At 42.6% G+C, this 14,487-nt stretch overlaps 2 protein-coding genes across 2 annotated transcripts; one reads left to right on the top strand and one right to left on the bottom strand.

Annotated features, from left to right (window-relative positions):
• Nucleotides 1-2,836, top strand: cytip (cytohesin 1 interacting protein; the record flags this gene model as incomplete). The annotated part of the gene is made up of 8 exons (XM_080498403.1): nt 1-168; nt 515-564; nt 706-760; nt 1,229-1,331; nt 1,529-1,622; nt 1,700-1,766; nt 2,058-2,124; nt 2,358-2,836. 8 exons carry the CDS (start codon nt 1-3, stop codon nt 2,834-2,836), a joined length of 1,083 nt encoding a protein of 360 aa, XP_080354529.1.
• A 3,472-nt stretch (nt 2,837-6,308) lies between these two features.
• Nucleotides 6,309-14,180, bottom strand: galnt5 (polypeptide N-acetylgalactosaminyltransferase 5). The gene is made up of 10 exons (XM_080498397.1): nt 12,895-14,180; nt 12,635-12,801; nt 11,907-12,026; nt 10,335-10,470; nt 10,096-10,215; nt 9,148-9,265; nt 8,736-9,065; nt 8,346-8,426; nt 7,973-8,125; nt 6,309-7,818 (listed from the first exon to the last, which is right to left on the bottom strand). The coding sequence occupies exons 1-10, from the start codon at nt 13,833-13,835 to the stop codon at nt 7,681-7,683; spliced, it is 2,304 nt and encodes a 767-aa protein (XP_080354523.1). The 5' UTR covers nt 13,836-14,180; the 3' UTR covers nt 6,309-7,680.
• Nucleotides 14,181-14,487: the final 307 nt, after the last annotated feature.

The following is a 14,487-nucleotide window of genomic DNA, read 5'->3' as shown; positions in this document are numbered from 1 at the left end:
ATGCAGTCCACCATGAATTTCAATGGACTTCCACACCAGGGCAGCCAAGAGAATTGCTCTCTGGATAACACTCTGAGGAAGAAAGCCTCTCTGTGGTACAGACGCTCGCTGAGGGGGATCAGTGACCGACACCGGCAGACCACCAGTTCCCTGCCCAGAGGGGGCAAGGTGAGACAGCCACTCAAGTGAAGTACATAAACAAAACAAATGCATTGCAAACAAGGTTACAATTATGTTGAACAGCTTTCAAAGGCTGATAAATTGAGATGAGACTAAAAAAAAAATGTGTTTAATGAGAAGTTCACTGATTCACCCAGCAATAACATAGCAGCTTCCTTCACCTGTTTAAACTATTCAAACCATTTCTTTTCATTTTCACAGGAATGTACTAACATTATTAGCCCCCTTTAAAAAAAAAAATATCAGAAGTATTATATAGGTTTACAAGATAAAAATAAATCAATGATGTGTTTTCTTGTAAAGAGGAACTCAAGTGTTTCTACTTTTTTTGCAGCCCAGACAGACTCGCTCAAACTCCCTGGTCGATTACACCGACCCACAAAGGTAAACATGTCGCCTTTCATCGACAGTTTCAGATCATGGATTTCACTTTTAACCTTTAAGTGTTGTTCTGCATTTTTGAATCAACTTCCCTCTCACATTTTATTTTTAACTACATGCACCTTTAATCTCTTTTTGCTCCAGGACAACAATTGTACTGGAAAAACAAGACAATGAAACATTTGGATTTGAAATTCAGGTAAGCCAAAAACCTTTTCTATAACATTATTATCATCAAAATTATTGCATCTTGGAAAACAAGGATAATGTGGAAAGGTTTTTTTTTTTTTTTTTTAACAGCTTTTACTACATTCATATCACAATGACTAAATACTTTCAAGCATTATTTATAATGATTGTCAACTAAATATCTCATTGTAAGAAATATTGTAATATTTTGGGGTTCTTTAATTTTCATTACCATGACTTTAAAGCTAAAACTTTAAAGAAATTACTCAAACAAAAAGGCTTAAAATATGTCAGTGTATTAGTAATAAATTGAAACTTTTCGGGAAGTTTCACTGTTTTATTATGGGAAAACTGAACTTTTCATTACTTTCAAATGTTTTAGACATACCTGTACATATTAATGAGGCTCATCTCGTCTTCACGGACCTTTAGGGATGACAAGTTTTGGCAAAGTGTTCACAAGTCTGTCTTTTTGCAGACGTACGGCCTGCAGCTGAAAAACAGCACTGCAGTGGAGATGTGCACGTTTGTGTGCAAGGTGCAGGAGGACAGCGTGGCAGAGGGTGCTGGCCTGACCACAGGTGAACGAATCACATCTTCTCAACCATGACAGGCCTCATATAGACCCGAGGCTCAACCTCGACCTGCTTTCCAAAAAAAAAGAAGAGTGACAGATATATGACATGGCACACATGTTTACACTGCATGTGTAAACACAAAGATGCGCATTTACAATGTGTAGCCTTCTTGGAACTGAATAGTTGACTTCTGGTTGCAGGTGATGTCATCGTCACCATCAACGGGGTCAGCACTGAAGGCTCATCCCATCAACACATAGTTGATCTGATAAGAGAATCAACCAACAGTCTGAAGTGAGTGACTGCCATGATGGCACCCTACTTTGTCACGCCGGAGTGGATGTTACAACAGTGTTATTATGTGTTTCCAGGCTGGAGACTGTGTGTGGAAATATAGTGAAGCAGATAGAGCTGGAGAAGAGGATGGCCCTGCTTAAGGTGTGTATCTTCATTTCAGTGTTTGGTCAGCACATTGTGGTCTTTTTTTTTTAAAGCTGCTTATAAACACAAGGGCAAATATAACAGCAAAAGAAATGGCACATTGAAGTCAGTCAAAGGTGGACTTGTGTATCTGTGAAAAAACAGCAAATAATCCAAACAGTTCATCGGTGAAGAGGCAGTGTGTGATGTTTTACTGAGTTAAAGACTTCCCAGGTTAATTCTCTCGATGCATGAGACAAAGAAAACTGAAATGTCATGAAGTATAACTGTTTTCTGTCACGCATGCAGAAATCCCTACGTGAGAAGTTGATGGAGCTTCAAGCGCTTACATTACAGGAAAAGCGCCTGACGCTAGGTGAGTTGTGCTCAGCTGTCAGACCGCAGCACTTCCTTTGTCACAGCCTTTCTCATCTTGAAAGTTTTGCTGCTGCTGATGTGAACTGAAGTGTAAACTCAACATAGTTTAGTTTCTGGTGGTGTTCCTCTGAGAAATGAGATGACGGATTTCCTGTTTCAGAATTGTCTTTGGATGATGAACTCTTCACCATCAATGACTTGCTTGTGTATGTGTGTGTGTTTTTTTTTTAGGTAACTTAAATGAGAGCAGTCCCAACTTCTCCACGGACTCGTCACTCAGCCTGAGTTCCCCGACGAGCCGCTGTGGCCAGCGTTTCTCCAGCAACAGCAGCTGCAGGAGTGTGATGACGGATGACAGTGACCATGCCAGTGTGTTCGGGGACGTGAGCTCGCCCGGCCCCTGCAGCGCCGCCAGCACCACAGACGACAGCTGCTTCTTCACCAGGGACTTCTCCGCGTGTGGCAGCTCTGGGAAGTTCTCCTCCAGCTCCAGCTACCTTCACCAGGCCTTCAGCCGCTCCAGCAGCTCCAGTTTGGCCGGCAGCAGCAGCTCCCTCTCTCCTACCTGGGAGGAAACAAGGATCTCGTCCTTGTTTGGGACTCTTCCCAGGAAAAGCAGGAGAGGCAATGTACGCAAACACATCCTGAAATTAATCCCTGGACTTCAGCGATCGCTTGAAGAAGAGGAGATAGGAACAAGCACTCAGTGACATGCGTTTCATCACTTTGATGTTGAAACAGCTTCCAAACCTCCAAGAAGTTGGACAAAGTCACAACATTTTTTTTTTCTTTTTCAAAACCTTTTGAATGTTTTGCCTATATTAAAGTTGACCACAGTGTTTGACTCAGTACTTGGTCTTGAGGCACAAAAGCATTATGAAAACGAAAGTGTATTGAATGAATGGAAAACACAGCGGATTGTAAAGTATTACTGATGAAATCATGATTACTACAGACTTGTATATATTTTCTTTCCTTAACATCTTACTCATAGTGTGACTAGCATTAATGACAGTAGGTTGACCTCCAGCAAATGCATGTATGTTGTACACTTTGAGTTTTATCAACGAGGAGCTTTCCTTCTGCATTTGAAGCAGAGATTTAAGCAGCCTTCACGTCACGTTCAGGTGCTCAAAACCAGACCTCTAAACCATAGATAGGGCTGCTCAGCTCAAAACAGGATGTGGGTGGTGTGAAAGTAGTGCTTTCGTATCCAAGAATATTTTCAGATGATCTGCAGCTGAATTTTAGTGCTCAGACACCGCAAGAAGTTTTTTTCTTCTTCTGAATAACCTTAAAATTGTGTGTTCTACCTTCAGATGGCAAGGAAATACAGCTTTGTAAATAATGTGCATTTGACTTTTCATTTTGCAGTCAACATGAAACTCCATGTATGAAACAGGCTTCTGAAAAAATAAACTTTGGTGGCTGTGCTTGTGTTTTGCTCCATGCTACAGTGAGTCATAGACTTTAGGTCTAAATTTACAATTTCACCAGGAAGCAGACAACTTGAGATACACTTACAATGTCTGTAAATCAAGCATGCGTGCATTTGACATTCAAATTGATATGTTTTTTGAAGAAACACATTTAAAGTCAAAAGAAAAAAACTGTTTCCTGTAAAAAGTCTCACTTCTTTGGTTTCCTGTTGGTGCTGTGGACTTGCACCCACCCATGCACACACACGCACACACACACACACACACACAAAATTGAATTGCATGTGTACAATTCATAATAGTGCACTTCATCTTGATACAGCACACATGAATAAAATCTCATCAAATGAAAATATTAAAACAACTCATTAAACTGATGGCGATGGAAAAGTATTCATTCAGCATTAAACTGCTGAGTGTGAGTGTTTGTGTATTTCTGTCTCTCTGTTTCTCCAGTGACGGACTGGTTCACCTCAGCTGGGATCAGCTTCCAACCCCTGACGACTATGGATAAAATGGGGTGGATGGACGTCTTAGGTTGTCGGTATTTTGAGAAACAAATGTCTTGAAGAAGTGACAGTGGGCAAACTCTCAAGAAAGTGATTCCAGGAGGAAGCAGGATGCTGATGTGGCATCCATTTACAGTATATAAAACAGGTTGAGTGTTTGTACACTTAGAACACCTTAGCGATAGCTCTGGAAAATCTAATTGGACTGTGAACTGCTGTTGGCCGTTTATCAAGCTTCCAATGAAAGCTTCCAATCTCAAGGAATCATGATGTGGTATGATGGGTGCTCAGCCTCGGACAATAAAACACTGTGAGTCATCAAAGCTGCACAAAGTCATTAGCCGCCCCCGGTGCCGTCCCAAGACAACACTGAACTCTATCTATTTGAACTGTTACCACCAGGCAGATGCCACAGATGTTTAAAAACACCCAGATTTAGAAACAGCCTCTTCTGAAGTAAATCTAATGTGATGTTGCGGTGTATTCTGAAACTTTTGTGAATGCTACATCAGCAGCTCAGGTATCGTCAGGCCTTAAAGACTTTATGTTCTTAAAGCTCACGACATAACACAATGTTCTCCTCAGTAGTTGTGCAAAACCTTTACAGGTTCGAGCAAACAAAACCAGTAGGGGAATGTTAATCCAGACTAAAAATGTAGCAGAAAGCAGAGATTGGAAAATGAGCACAACGGCTCCATATGCAAATGCCCAAGTCACAATGACCCCTTGTTATTTACACAATAAAATCTCTGTTCTTCACTGATTCTACACAAACAGATTTACGTTGCGCTCTGGAGAACAGTCCACAGCCTGATTTCGTGCGGTTTACTGAAACGAAGGATGGAGTCTTTCTTAGCCGTTTGACAATGGGGAAGGAAACATGCTGGAAGCGGAACCATTCATAACATTCGGTTCAAGGCAACAAGACGGATGGAGACGAGCGCAATCTCTCCAGACACCAAACTCACAGCAGAAGAAGACAATGCTCTGGCTTCTCAGGTAATGGAGATCCTTGGTGGGATCACAGGTGGAGCCGGTCAAACACCACATGAGCCTTACGAGAAAGACTCATTGTCTCTGGAGGAAGGAGATGACTCCGTGTTCTACAGTGATGAGGAGCAGGCTCACCAGGACCCACGAGATGCAGCACGGGCAACTTTTGGTGCCGACAGCTGTCGACGTCTTGCCAACAGCGTGGCAGACGATGAACCTGCTCAGGCGATGGAGGAAGACGACACTGCGGAAATAAAGTCCAGGATTGAGAAAGAAACAATACAACAGATGACGTGGACTGAAGAGGTGCAAAGAAAGCTTGAAGCACCAACAACTGCACGAGTGATCTCAGCGGTTGTAAAGGGAGGTATTGAGTTCGACGGAAGCTGTGGAGAATTAAACAGCACAAGACGACCTGAGCTAAAAGGTAAGACGAGTGTCGTTTTATTACTGTGCAACAAAATAGATCATTTCACTTTGAGGTTGTGATTTAATGCAAGACATTTTTCTTTGAATCTTTTCAGTGAATCAACAAACTGAAGAGGACCTACAAAGTCACGAGAGGCTGAATGGAGAGGCAGAAGTCACGGTTTCAGACAACAGGCAGCTTGAGAAGGACCCAGATTGTGAGCAGGACCACGACTTCCAAGCCCATGGCGGGTTTCATCAAAATCACAGTCCAGTTTATTTTACTTTGCCTCTGATGAAGAAAACAGCTCCGGGCGTCAGCCACCAGAAAACCTTCAACCACCTGAGCTCCTCCAAATACAGCACCACGTCTTATCGCAGGATCCGCCGAGGAAACACCCGGCAGAAGATAGAGGAGTTTGAGTTCATAATGAAGAGTCAATGACAAGTGGGGTTTAGATTCCTCACACCTGGATGTGACCTATAACTTAAAATAATAATAATAATAATACAGTTCACTTTACAAACCAACAGTATCAAAAAAATTCACAATTTTTAAATGAGGATTTGTTTCTCTTGACTAATGTAACATTCACTGACACACTGTAATTTGCTTTGTGAAACATTCTATATGCAAATATTTGAGTAACAATGTAACTGAATATGAAGAAATGTACATTTTAACACTTCAGGTGATTGCTATCAGAGATGAAGTATGTACACCACCTCAGAAGGGACTCTGATATGATCAAGTGTTCACTGTCATATACTGTATATTACAAATGTAAATGGTTTGAGAAGACAAATTTTAAATAAAACCACATTGATAAATCTCGTCTTTGCAATTTTATTATTTTTTAATCAATTTACTCTCAAAAAACACACATCATTGACAACTGAACATACAAAAAAGAGCAAATAAACACAGCACAGCTTAATTGAGTGTTCTGAACCAATACTTCCCTCTAGTGACAAACCGGAAAAAAAAATAAAAATAGAAAATAGTACCATAGCATACTTTTCACAACATTGCAGCATTTTAAACCAGAAAAGCTATAGGGCAGTAAAATGACTTCTGCATGTGTAATGTCATTTGTGCCTTTGTGATAAGAACTGTGAGGACTCCCGACTTGTGCGTACACGAGTTTTTAAACGGGAAACAAAAACTTGGGAGCACTTTTGTATGTGAATAAAACAAACATGACACTATTCTCCTGCTGCAAAAGAGCCCAGACATATCACAGCCCGGGTTAGCAGTCTGACAAGAGTGAGCCTGACAGACTGCAATGAGGGCAAAAAAAAAACAACCTTAAAACTACAAAATATTTCGACTGGCAAAATATACAGTGGTCAGCTTGTGGACCTGCACAGATCACAATATGGACAAACCAAACACTTGCGCATATATTGTTGCTGCATACATAAACTTGTTTACACATGAACCTTTCATATGTACACACAAATCATGGAAATACACTCACAAATATTCAATAAGGACACAAACATCAGTACACATTCATAAAGGGAGACACAAAGCATCCACACAGCTCTCCATACGTGCAGACACACAGGACATTTTGCAACTAGTTTAGCCCCGTGAGAAGCAGCCATTTCACCCAAAGGTTGTGAAAAAAAAAAAACTAACACTAAATACACAACATCTTGAAAAGTAAATGTTGTACCCAAAATATGTGATATGTTTCAAAAAATCAACGAGCAGGTTAAGCCATTAGACCCTTTTTAGTGTTTCCCTGCCTCTTGTAAAGCACTTTTAGTTACCCTGCATCTGAACGGTACCAGTATGAATAAAATCACAGCCTTATTCATATGTTTGTGTGCAGACATTGTGTGTGTGTGTGTGTGTGTGTGTGTGTGTGTGTGTGTGTGTGTGTGTGTGTGTGTGTGTGTGTGTGTGTGTGTGTCTTCATCCAAAGGTAAGACCACAGCTCTTGAAAGATCCTCCCATCTACAATGTGACAACATCCCAGTGCAAACCTTCCCAAAAAGAAAATTATTTGGACTTCTTTGGCATAAAATACCCTCGCCGTCGACGTTCTCGCATTTAACCGCGACCAAAACGTTACTCCTCCTCTCCCTGTGCAGTCGTTTTGTGCGTGGCTGGAACCACAGACCAAATAAGCTGTGTTTGGGCAACCAGAGCTCCAGAAGTATGTGTTCAACACATAAAACTGGCTTGTAGGGTCATCACTGAGCATAGTAGTGCGTGAACTGCCACTTTTGGAAGAGGTTGTTGGAGTCACATGCACGGAGTTGAAGAGCTTGACCCTCAAGCTTGCCTTCCAGGCACATTCCACGGAGAATCTCTGTCGAGAAGTGCTCCGCCTTGACAAAGACAAAACAGGAGACGTAATCAGGCAAGAAAATCTTGTTTGCATTGGCACTGAGGCTCCACACCCTGTGTGGTGTCCTGCCAAGGGTTTTTTCTAAAAGGACAGATCTGTGAATAGAGAAAAGAGAGACTAAAAAGTTAACCTACCATAGGTGAGATGGAGGATTTGTGTAACCAGCGTTGCTCATTCTTGGCGCTGTCACACAGCTGCAAAGCGAAGCTGTTGCTCTGGACTTGTGGGGCAATACACAGCTCACGGTGCCGAATGTTCCTCATCCAGGTGTAATTAAAGTGCTGACTCTGAATACCACAGAACGCAAGAATGACCAACAAGTATTTATCATCAGCCACAGAAACAGCCTCTTCCTAGACTAGTTTATTGTGGCTTGAGTCCTGTCTCCAATTCTAGCAGGAGTTGTCTCCCTATAATTGCAACTGTCGCGACAATATAATTGCACAATACCGGCATGTTTCCTTCAAAGAATTGCAATTATTTATTTCCTTGTTTTGCAAAGCCTACCTGTTTGCTGAGATCACATGTCTCAAATGACAGAGAATCTCTCTGCAGCGCGAGGCATTTTCTTAACCCTCGATTGTAGACCTGCAGAGGAGACGGGAAAACATCTTAACAGAACTGAAACCAAAACACTGCGAACGTTCGCGTGCTAATCCGGAGAGGCACAGAATGGTCCTTATTGCAGTTTTCATTACTTCACTGAATCCAAGCAGTGCCATCACAGGCTTTTTAAGGAACAGTGATTCTTTGTTCAGAATGGGAACAACTAGAGCCTGTGTTTGGGTAGATTTGGCAAAGGTTTTCTTAGTAGACAAATGTAAGCTTTAGAGTGTAAAAAAAAAAGAAAAGTAAAGCTATAAACAAATGGCTAGGTATTGTAAAACATCCACGCACCAGGCCGTCAGCTTTCACTAAAGGAGCGTTCATGTCTGGATACACGTTGTCCAGGTACCACCTGAAGCTCTGGCACTTCAGATGCTTCCTCAGCTCGATCTGCTCCGTCAGGTTGCCAATGTCGATGACCTTTTTATTCAGCAGGTGGGTGTAACCATGGCCATAGAAAAGGTCCTTGTACTCATCAAGCCAAACCTCCGCCACCCGCGCCAGATTGCGCTCCACTGTCTTCTGCCTGTTTTTGGGGAACTTATATGGATTCTGTCCCCGGAAGATGTGTCCCACCCGAGAGCAGGGGATGATTTCGATTTCCCCTCCGCACATCCAGATCTGGTAAAACAGTGGATTCAGACGTGAAGATGAAGATGGAAGACGCTTCCGATACGATGAATATTAAAGAAAGGAAACGTACCTTAAAGGAAATCTCCATGTTCTCTCCACCCCACACATCTAGGCCTGGATCATAGGAGCCAAGCTCAAAAAAGTACTTTTTGTCTATAGAGAAAAGACCTCCAGCCATAACCGGACATCTGCAAGATTAAAACAAAATACAATAAATAAAATAACCAACAACACAATAAGGTATGACCATGTATATATTTTGTCAACTGAAAATGTCCTATGTGTATAACCAACAACCATAAACGCAAACGTAATTGTAAATCTTTTGGATTATTGTAAATAGTGTAATGAAGTCCCGCAGGAAGTTAAGACAAGAAGACGTGAAAAAACAATTAAGACCAGATGAAGGTGGTCAATGTGTAAAAACACGTGTGGAAGGTGATATACGCGACGGTACACTGAGAATTATATCTGACAGAAAAAATAAGGCATTTACTTAGTTGGGATTAATAAAGTATCCTTTATTTCATTCTTTTTATGTCACACTATTTGACCGTGCCTCTTCAATGTTTGTTAATCTTCTTTTAACGACACTTCCAACTCCATGTTGAACTTAATTGTGCTCTTACGGACACTCGGCTCTCCATTCAATCTTTCCATAGTTCAGACCAGCAATAACAAACACAAAAGCCTCATTTAAATGCTTTGATGTGCACCTGTTGTCAATCAGGCTACTATTTTTAGCTGATCCTCGGTTTAACATACACTAACTGAAAGTATTGGCGTGAGCATGCAATTCAGCCTCTCTATGAATGCGATCCTATTTGTACAAAACACACACGCACATTCAAGTGGGGCTGTTCGCTTATTGTTTTTATAACTCAAGGGCAGAGCGTGTACGTGGAGGCGCAGGATTTCAATGACGTGTCACAGCGGCCTCGGGGCAGAAAGTCAAACAAGCGGTGAGCTCGCTTGGAGGAGTTTCTGAGGATGGAAAAAAAAATGGCGAGGAACTCACTTGATGGGATCTGTATCTTTCATGTTATTCTTCTTAATGTAGTCTGCAGGTACCGGGCTCCAGCCAAACACCAGAGGCCATTTGAAAATACCTCGTTGAAAGTTGTCAACCAGCATGTAACTGTCGATGAGGAGCCGAAACACAAGCCACAACGTCAAAATGGCATACTGCCTTGCTCCCGTGGCACTGAACATTCAACAACACTCCAGAATAAAACCCATGCTGTTTGAATTAGTCACCTCAAGTCTTTATCACTGATGACTTCTATAACTGGACACGGCACCTTCTTACGATCCAGATAGACCCTCTCTAACAGAGGCTCCAGCCAGCCCACGTTACATTCAACGTGGGAGTCCAGGAAGGTAAGAACCTCACCTGCATTAAACAAACAGTTAATCACTCAACTTCGCCCAAGAGCTCTGAAATGAACACTTAATGATGTATGTAAACACATGAAGATGAAGCTGTCAAGTCTCTCAACCTTTCTGGTTGAGTATCTGGCTGTCAAAATACGACCTTAAGCGACGTCTGAGTGTGTGACTTGACGACCGTTTGCTAAGATTATGTGTTTTTCTTCTGAGAGTTTTGGCGGCTTCTAGAGTTTCTGAAAGGAGGCCGAGATTTCAGCTTCCATGTGCTGACCTTGTTGAACCAGCTCCTAGTTTCCGATAAGGAGGCTTACATATGCTGTGTTTTAAACATCAAACTATTTGATACAGCTGGTTCTCCACGCTGGCTCAGGTCACCCGAGACTATTTTCTAGTTAAGCTGTGATATGTTTAGACTTCGGGGACAACGTCTTGATTGCTGTGAGGTTGATTTTCTCATCCTACATACATTTGTACATCAGTAACATCCTGTCTCTCTCCACCTTCTCTATTTTTTTTTTTTAATCTTCCTGCAGGATCTCTGACAAGTGAAACTGGAAGTCATCTGTCCGTCCTTCCCTCATAAAGTCTGCAGGGAGCAGACTAGCATGCCGTTTGATGTCGAGTTGTTTGTTGTTATCTGTCTGTCCTAGGATTTTCTCTCCTTCCAACCGACCCAACCATAAACCAGGACAGCTGTAACATTTGAGTCTAATTCTGCAAAGATTTCTTCTAAAGGAGATTTTATGCTAAATCTGGACCTTCTCATGTGGGATTGTTGTTTTTTTTTTTTTCTGTTAAAGTGGCATGAAATCTCTATATTTGCACGATATATACAATAAACTAAATCAAGATTTCATCATGCCGACTGTGTACTCCTGCATTATACTTGAATGGCTGTGAATCTTTAAAAGCTACATCAGTACAATGATGTTTAAACCGTGAGAACCTGAAAAAAAAAAAAAAAAAAAGCATTGCTTGTGCTCAAATAACACAAAACTGCTTCAGGGTTAAAACATTTGAACATTGTTATCATATCTGCTCGTATGTTCTTTATTATTGCAAGTACTTTGCAAGGACAACGGCAGAAAAACAAGACAGACGATCACATGTTGTTTTACAACTCCTGTTCACAGGAATTTGAGGAGCAAGGCAGGACACCATTTGGGTTTGTGCAGCAAGGCAAACATACCTAAAGAACTAACAAGACACCAATACATCCCATAATATCCCGGTATCATATCAAACTTTACAGATGTATTATCTTTCAGTGGCTGACATTAGGTCTTATGCTTGCGGTTTGTCCGACCACATGAAGACATGAAGGTTGATGATTTCTCCTATGTGCAAGTTCTTCCGATTTTCTCTAAATAAAACTTTCACCTCGACTATGAAAATGCTGGGAGTTTTTTTTTTTGAGAAGAGAAACCTGCGATCTCTTACCTTTGGCCACAGCAGCTCCAGCTAGCCGGGCCCTGATCAGGCCCTGACGCTCCTTCAGCCGAATGATTCGCACTTTGGGAAACTGAGACATGTAGTCGTCCAGCTGCTTCTTCAAATAGTCTGTCAGAGCAGAAACCACACATCAAACGACTGAAAGCTTATTTCAGTGAAAAGACAGAGAAACAAAAGAATTAATACCGTTTCAAAAAAAGAATAATTTATGTCAGGATTCAAGCTGCGCAAACTGGGGAATGATAATATGTTAATTTCATAATGATCTCATCAAGAGTATGATATTCAACAACAATCTGCCAAATAAAAATAAAAATAAGATGAAGAACAGTGCCAGAAAACACACTCCTTTTAAATGAATTGGCGACATAACTGTGAATGACAGTGTTTCCGTCTCTGTGTTTGTGACCTGTGCTGTGAGTATCCTGCCTTCACTCAGTCAGCCCGGATTAGCTGCAGCACGCCACAACCCTCAGTCAACTGAAAAGTCAAGCCGACTGCACCGCTGCTTAAACCTTCCTATTTATAATAGGGATCGCATATTGTCTACTCACCTTTGAAATATCAGACAAAACTTCCAAACACTTCATCTTGTAATAACTGATTAGATGTAGAATTCTTTAGATTGAACAAGAGATAATAATGAGGCCTGGCAACCTACACTTGGTAACAGAAGTCATGCAGCCACTGAGGCTTTAATAGAAGGATGTGATTACCTTTGGTGCTGAAATCATCCACCAGAATAATCTCTTTTAAGAGGTTTGGTGGAGACCTGTTGAGCACACTGTGCACAGAACGGAGGAGCGTGGACCACACCTCATCCACGAAACAGAAAATCACACTGGTGGAAGGGAGGTCGTCGTGGATCAGACTTTGTGCGCACCTGCAAGTAGCAATAGAAACAGCAAGTCAGCTTTGCCTGAGAAAAGAGCCGACGGAGAGGTATAGCGTGCATAAGGACAAGAAGGAGACTCACTTCCGAGGCCTGGTGTCTGGGATGGCACGGTCCACGGGGATCTTTTCACTGAGGTAGACATTAAAATGGCCCTCGTTCCACCTCTTCTCCACTTCTGAATTCTCGTGCACAGCAACAACTGCTGCCTGACCAAACTGGCCCACTGCTTTAGGATCTCGAGGGGAGTTTGTGACATCCAGAGACAGCACCGTGTGGACACCCGACTTTTTGACAGCAAGGGTGCCCACCCTGGCGTTACCCTCTGCCGGGTGATTGACTGCAGGCTTCAGCTGTTTATTTGCACCAAGGACGTTCTTGTCCGTCACCTTCACTTGCATCCCCGCCACTTTTTCATTTACGACCTTCACATCCTGGTTAGGAAGTCGATGAGTTGTTGTTTGGGTAAGGCGTGACTCGGTGGACTTTAGCAGGATCTCGTCCTCAACGCCTTTAACTTTTTCATTTGGTTTTGAATCCACCTTATGCACAGCTTTTTGTGCAGTAGTCCCACCTGTATATATATATAAGTTTACTGCTTCTTTCTTTACAGAACTGTTCTGCTTTGGTGCGTTATCATTTTCATGGGCAGCTGCATCGCCCGGTTTAAGATCTACAAATTTAGAGTGGTTACTTTTGGCAAGATGCAGTGATTTGCGCAGTTCATCCTTTACCCTCTGACCCTCGTCGCCGTCGTTCAGCCTGCCTGGGGCTTTCTGATGACCAGGTAAGTCCGCCGCCCTGCGCGCCGGGTGTGTGAAGCTCCTCCTCGGGTGGAGGGCCTGCATGGACTGCTTCTTGTAGAACTCCCTCTCTCTGATGAGACGCTCCTTCAGCTGCTGGCCGCTCACGTCGCTCAGAGAAATGCGGAGTGCAGCCATGTCAAACAGCAGCCAGATGATAGACGCAACAAACACAAAGGCGAGCACCCTCCCACTGCCCCGCAAGTATTTTCTAACCTTCATTTTCTTTTCTTTTCTATTTTTAAATCAATATGATATAAGCGGGAACTCGAACACAAAAGTCTTAATCGTGAAACGGCTCCTTGAGACTTTTCTGGTCCTTGGTGAAGTTAGCTGCCTGCGTGGCATGCTATAAACCGGAGAGCGCTCAGCTGTCAGTCACGAACCTGAAGCGGTTACCTGAAGGAACGGTACCGTACCGCGTCGCTCCGTCAAGTCCAACCGTCCGGACACATTATCGTGTTTAGTCCCCGAGAATTCAATCGACAAACTCTTCCCCGCGTCGGACAAACTTGCCCAAAAACTTCCAGCGTCGTGGCAGCTTCACAACTTTGACTTTTGCGTACTCTCAGATTCGTATGAGGACGTAGCAGCCGACGTCCGGAGAGAGAGTGACGTGATTGGACAAGACGAGCTGGACACTAGTCAGCAAGACACCGAGCCAACACGCGCACTGCTCCAGCGGAGACAACCGGAGAGAGGCGGAAAGAGACGAAGAGAGTCGAAGAGTGACGGGGAGAGACGGAAAGAGCCGAGTCGAAAGAGCGGCGAGAGGAGGAGTGACTGCACTGTCACTCTGCACATAGGTAATATAATATAATATAATATAATAAACAAAAACAAAAGATCTTAACATAAGAAAGCAGGAAGGAAA

Source organism: Blennius ocellaris, assembly GCF_963422515.1.
Source record: "Blennius ocellaris genome assembly, chromosome: 6".
Classification (NCBI taxonomy): Eukaryota; Metazoa; Chordata; class Actinopteri; order Blenniiformes; family Blenniidae; genus Blennius; species Blennius ocellaris.
Note: the sequence above shows the minus strand (reverse complement) of the source record. Positions and strands in the feature narration are given on the sequence as shown.

Bases quoted from the DNA above. Each gene is read 5' to 3' on its own strand.
- galnt5 (XM_080498397.1), bottom strand. From the start codon at position 13,835: ATGAAGGTTAGAAAATACTTGCGGGGCAGTGGGAGGGTGCTCGCCTTT. The intron at 9,266-10,095 runs GTGAGTTCCTCG...TTAATCTTGCAG, and splicing joins AAAGATACAGATCCCATCAA to ATGTCCGGTTATGGCTGGAG. The intron at 8,427-8,735 runs GTGCGTGGATGT...TCTCCTCTGCAG, and splicing joins TAGTGAAAGCTGACGGCCTG to GTCTACAATCGAGGGTTAAG.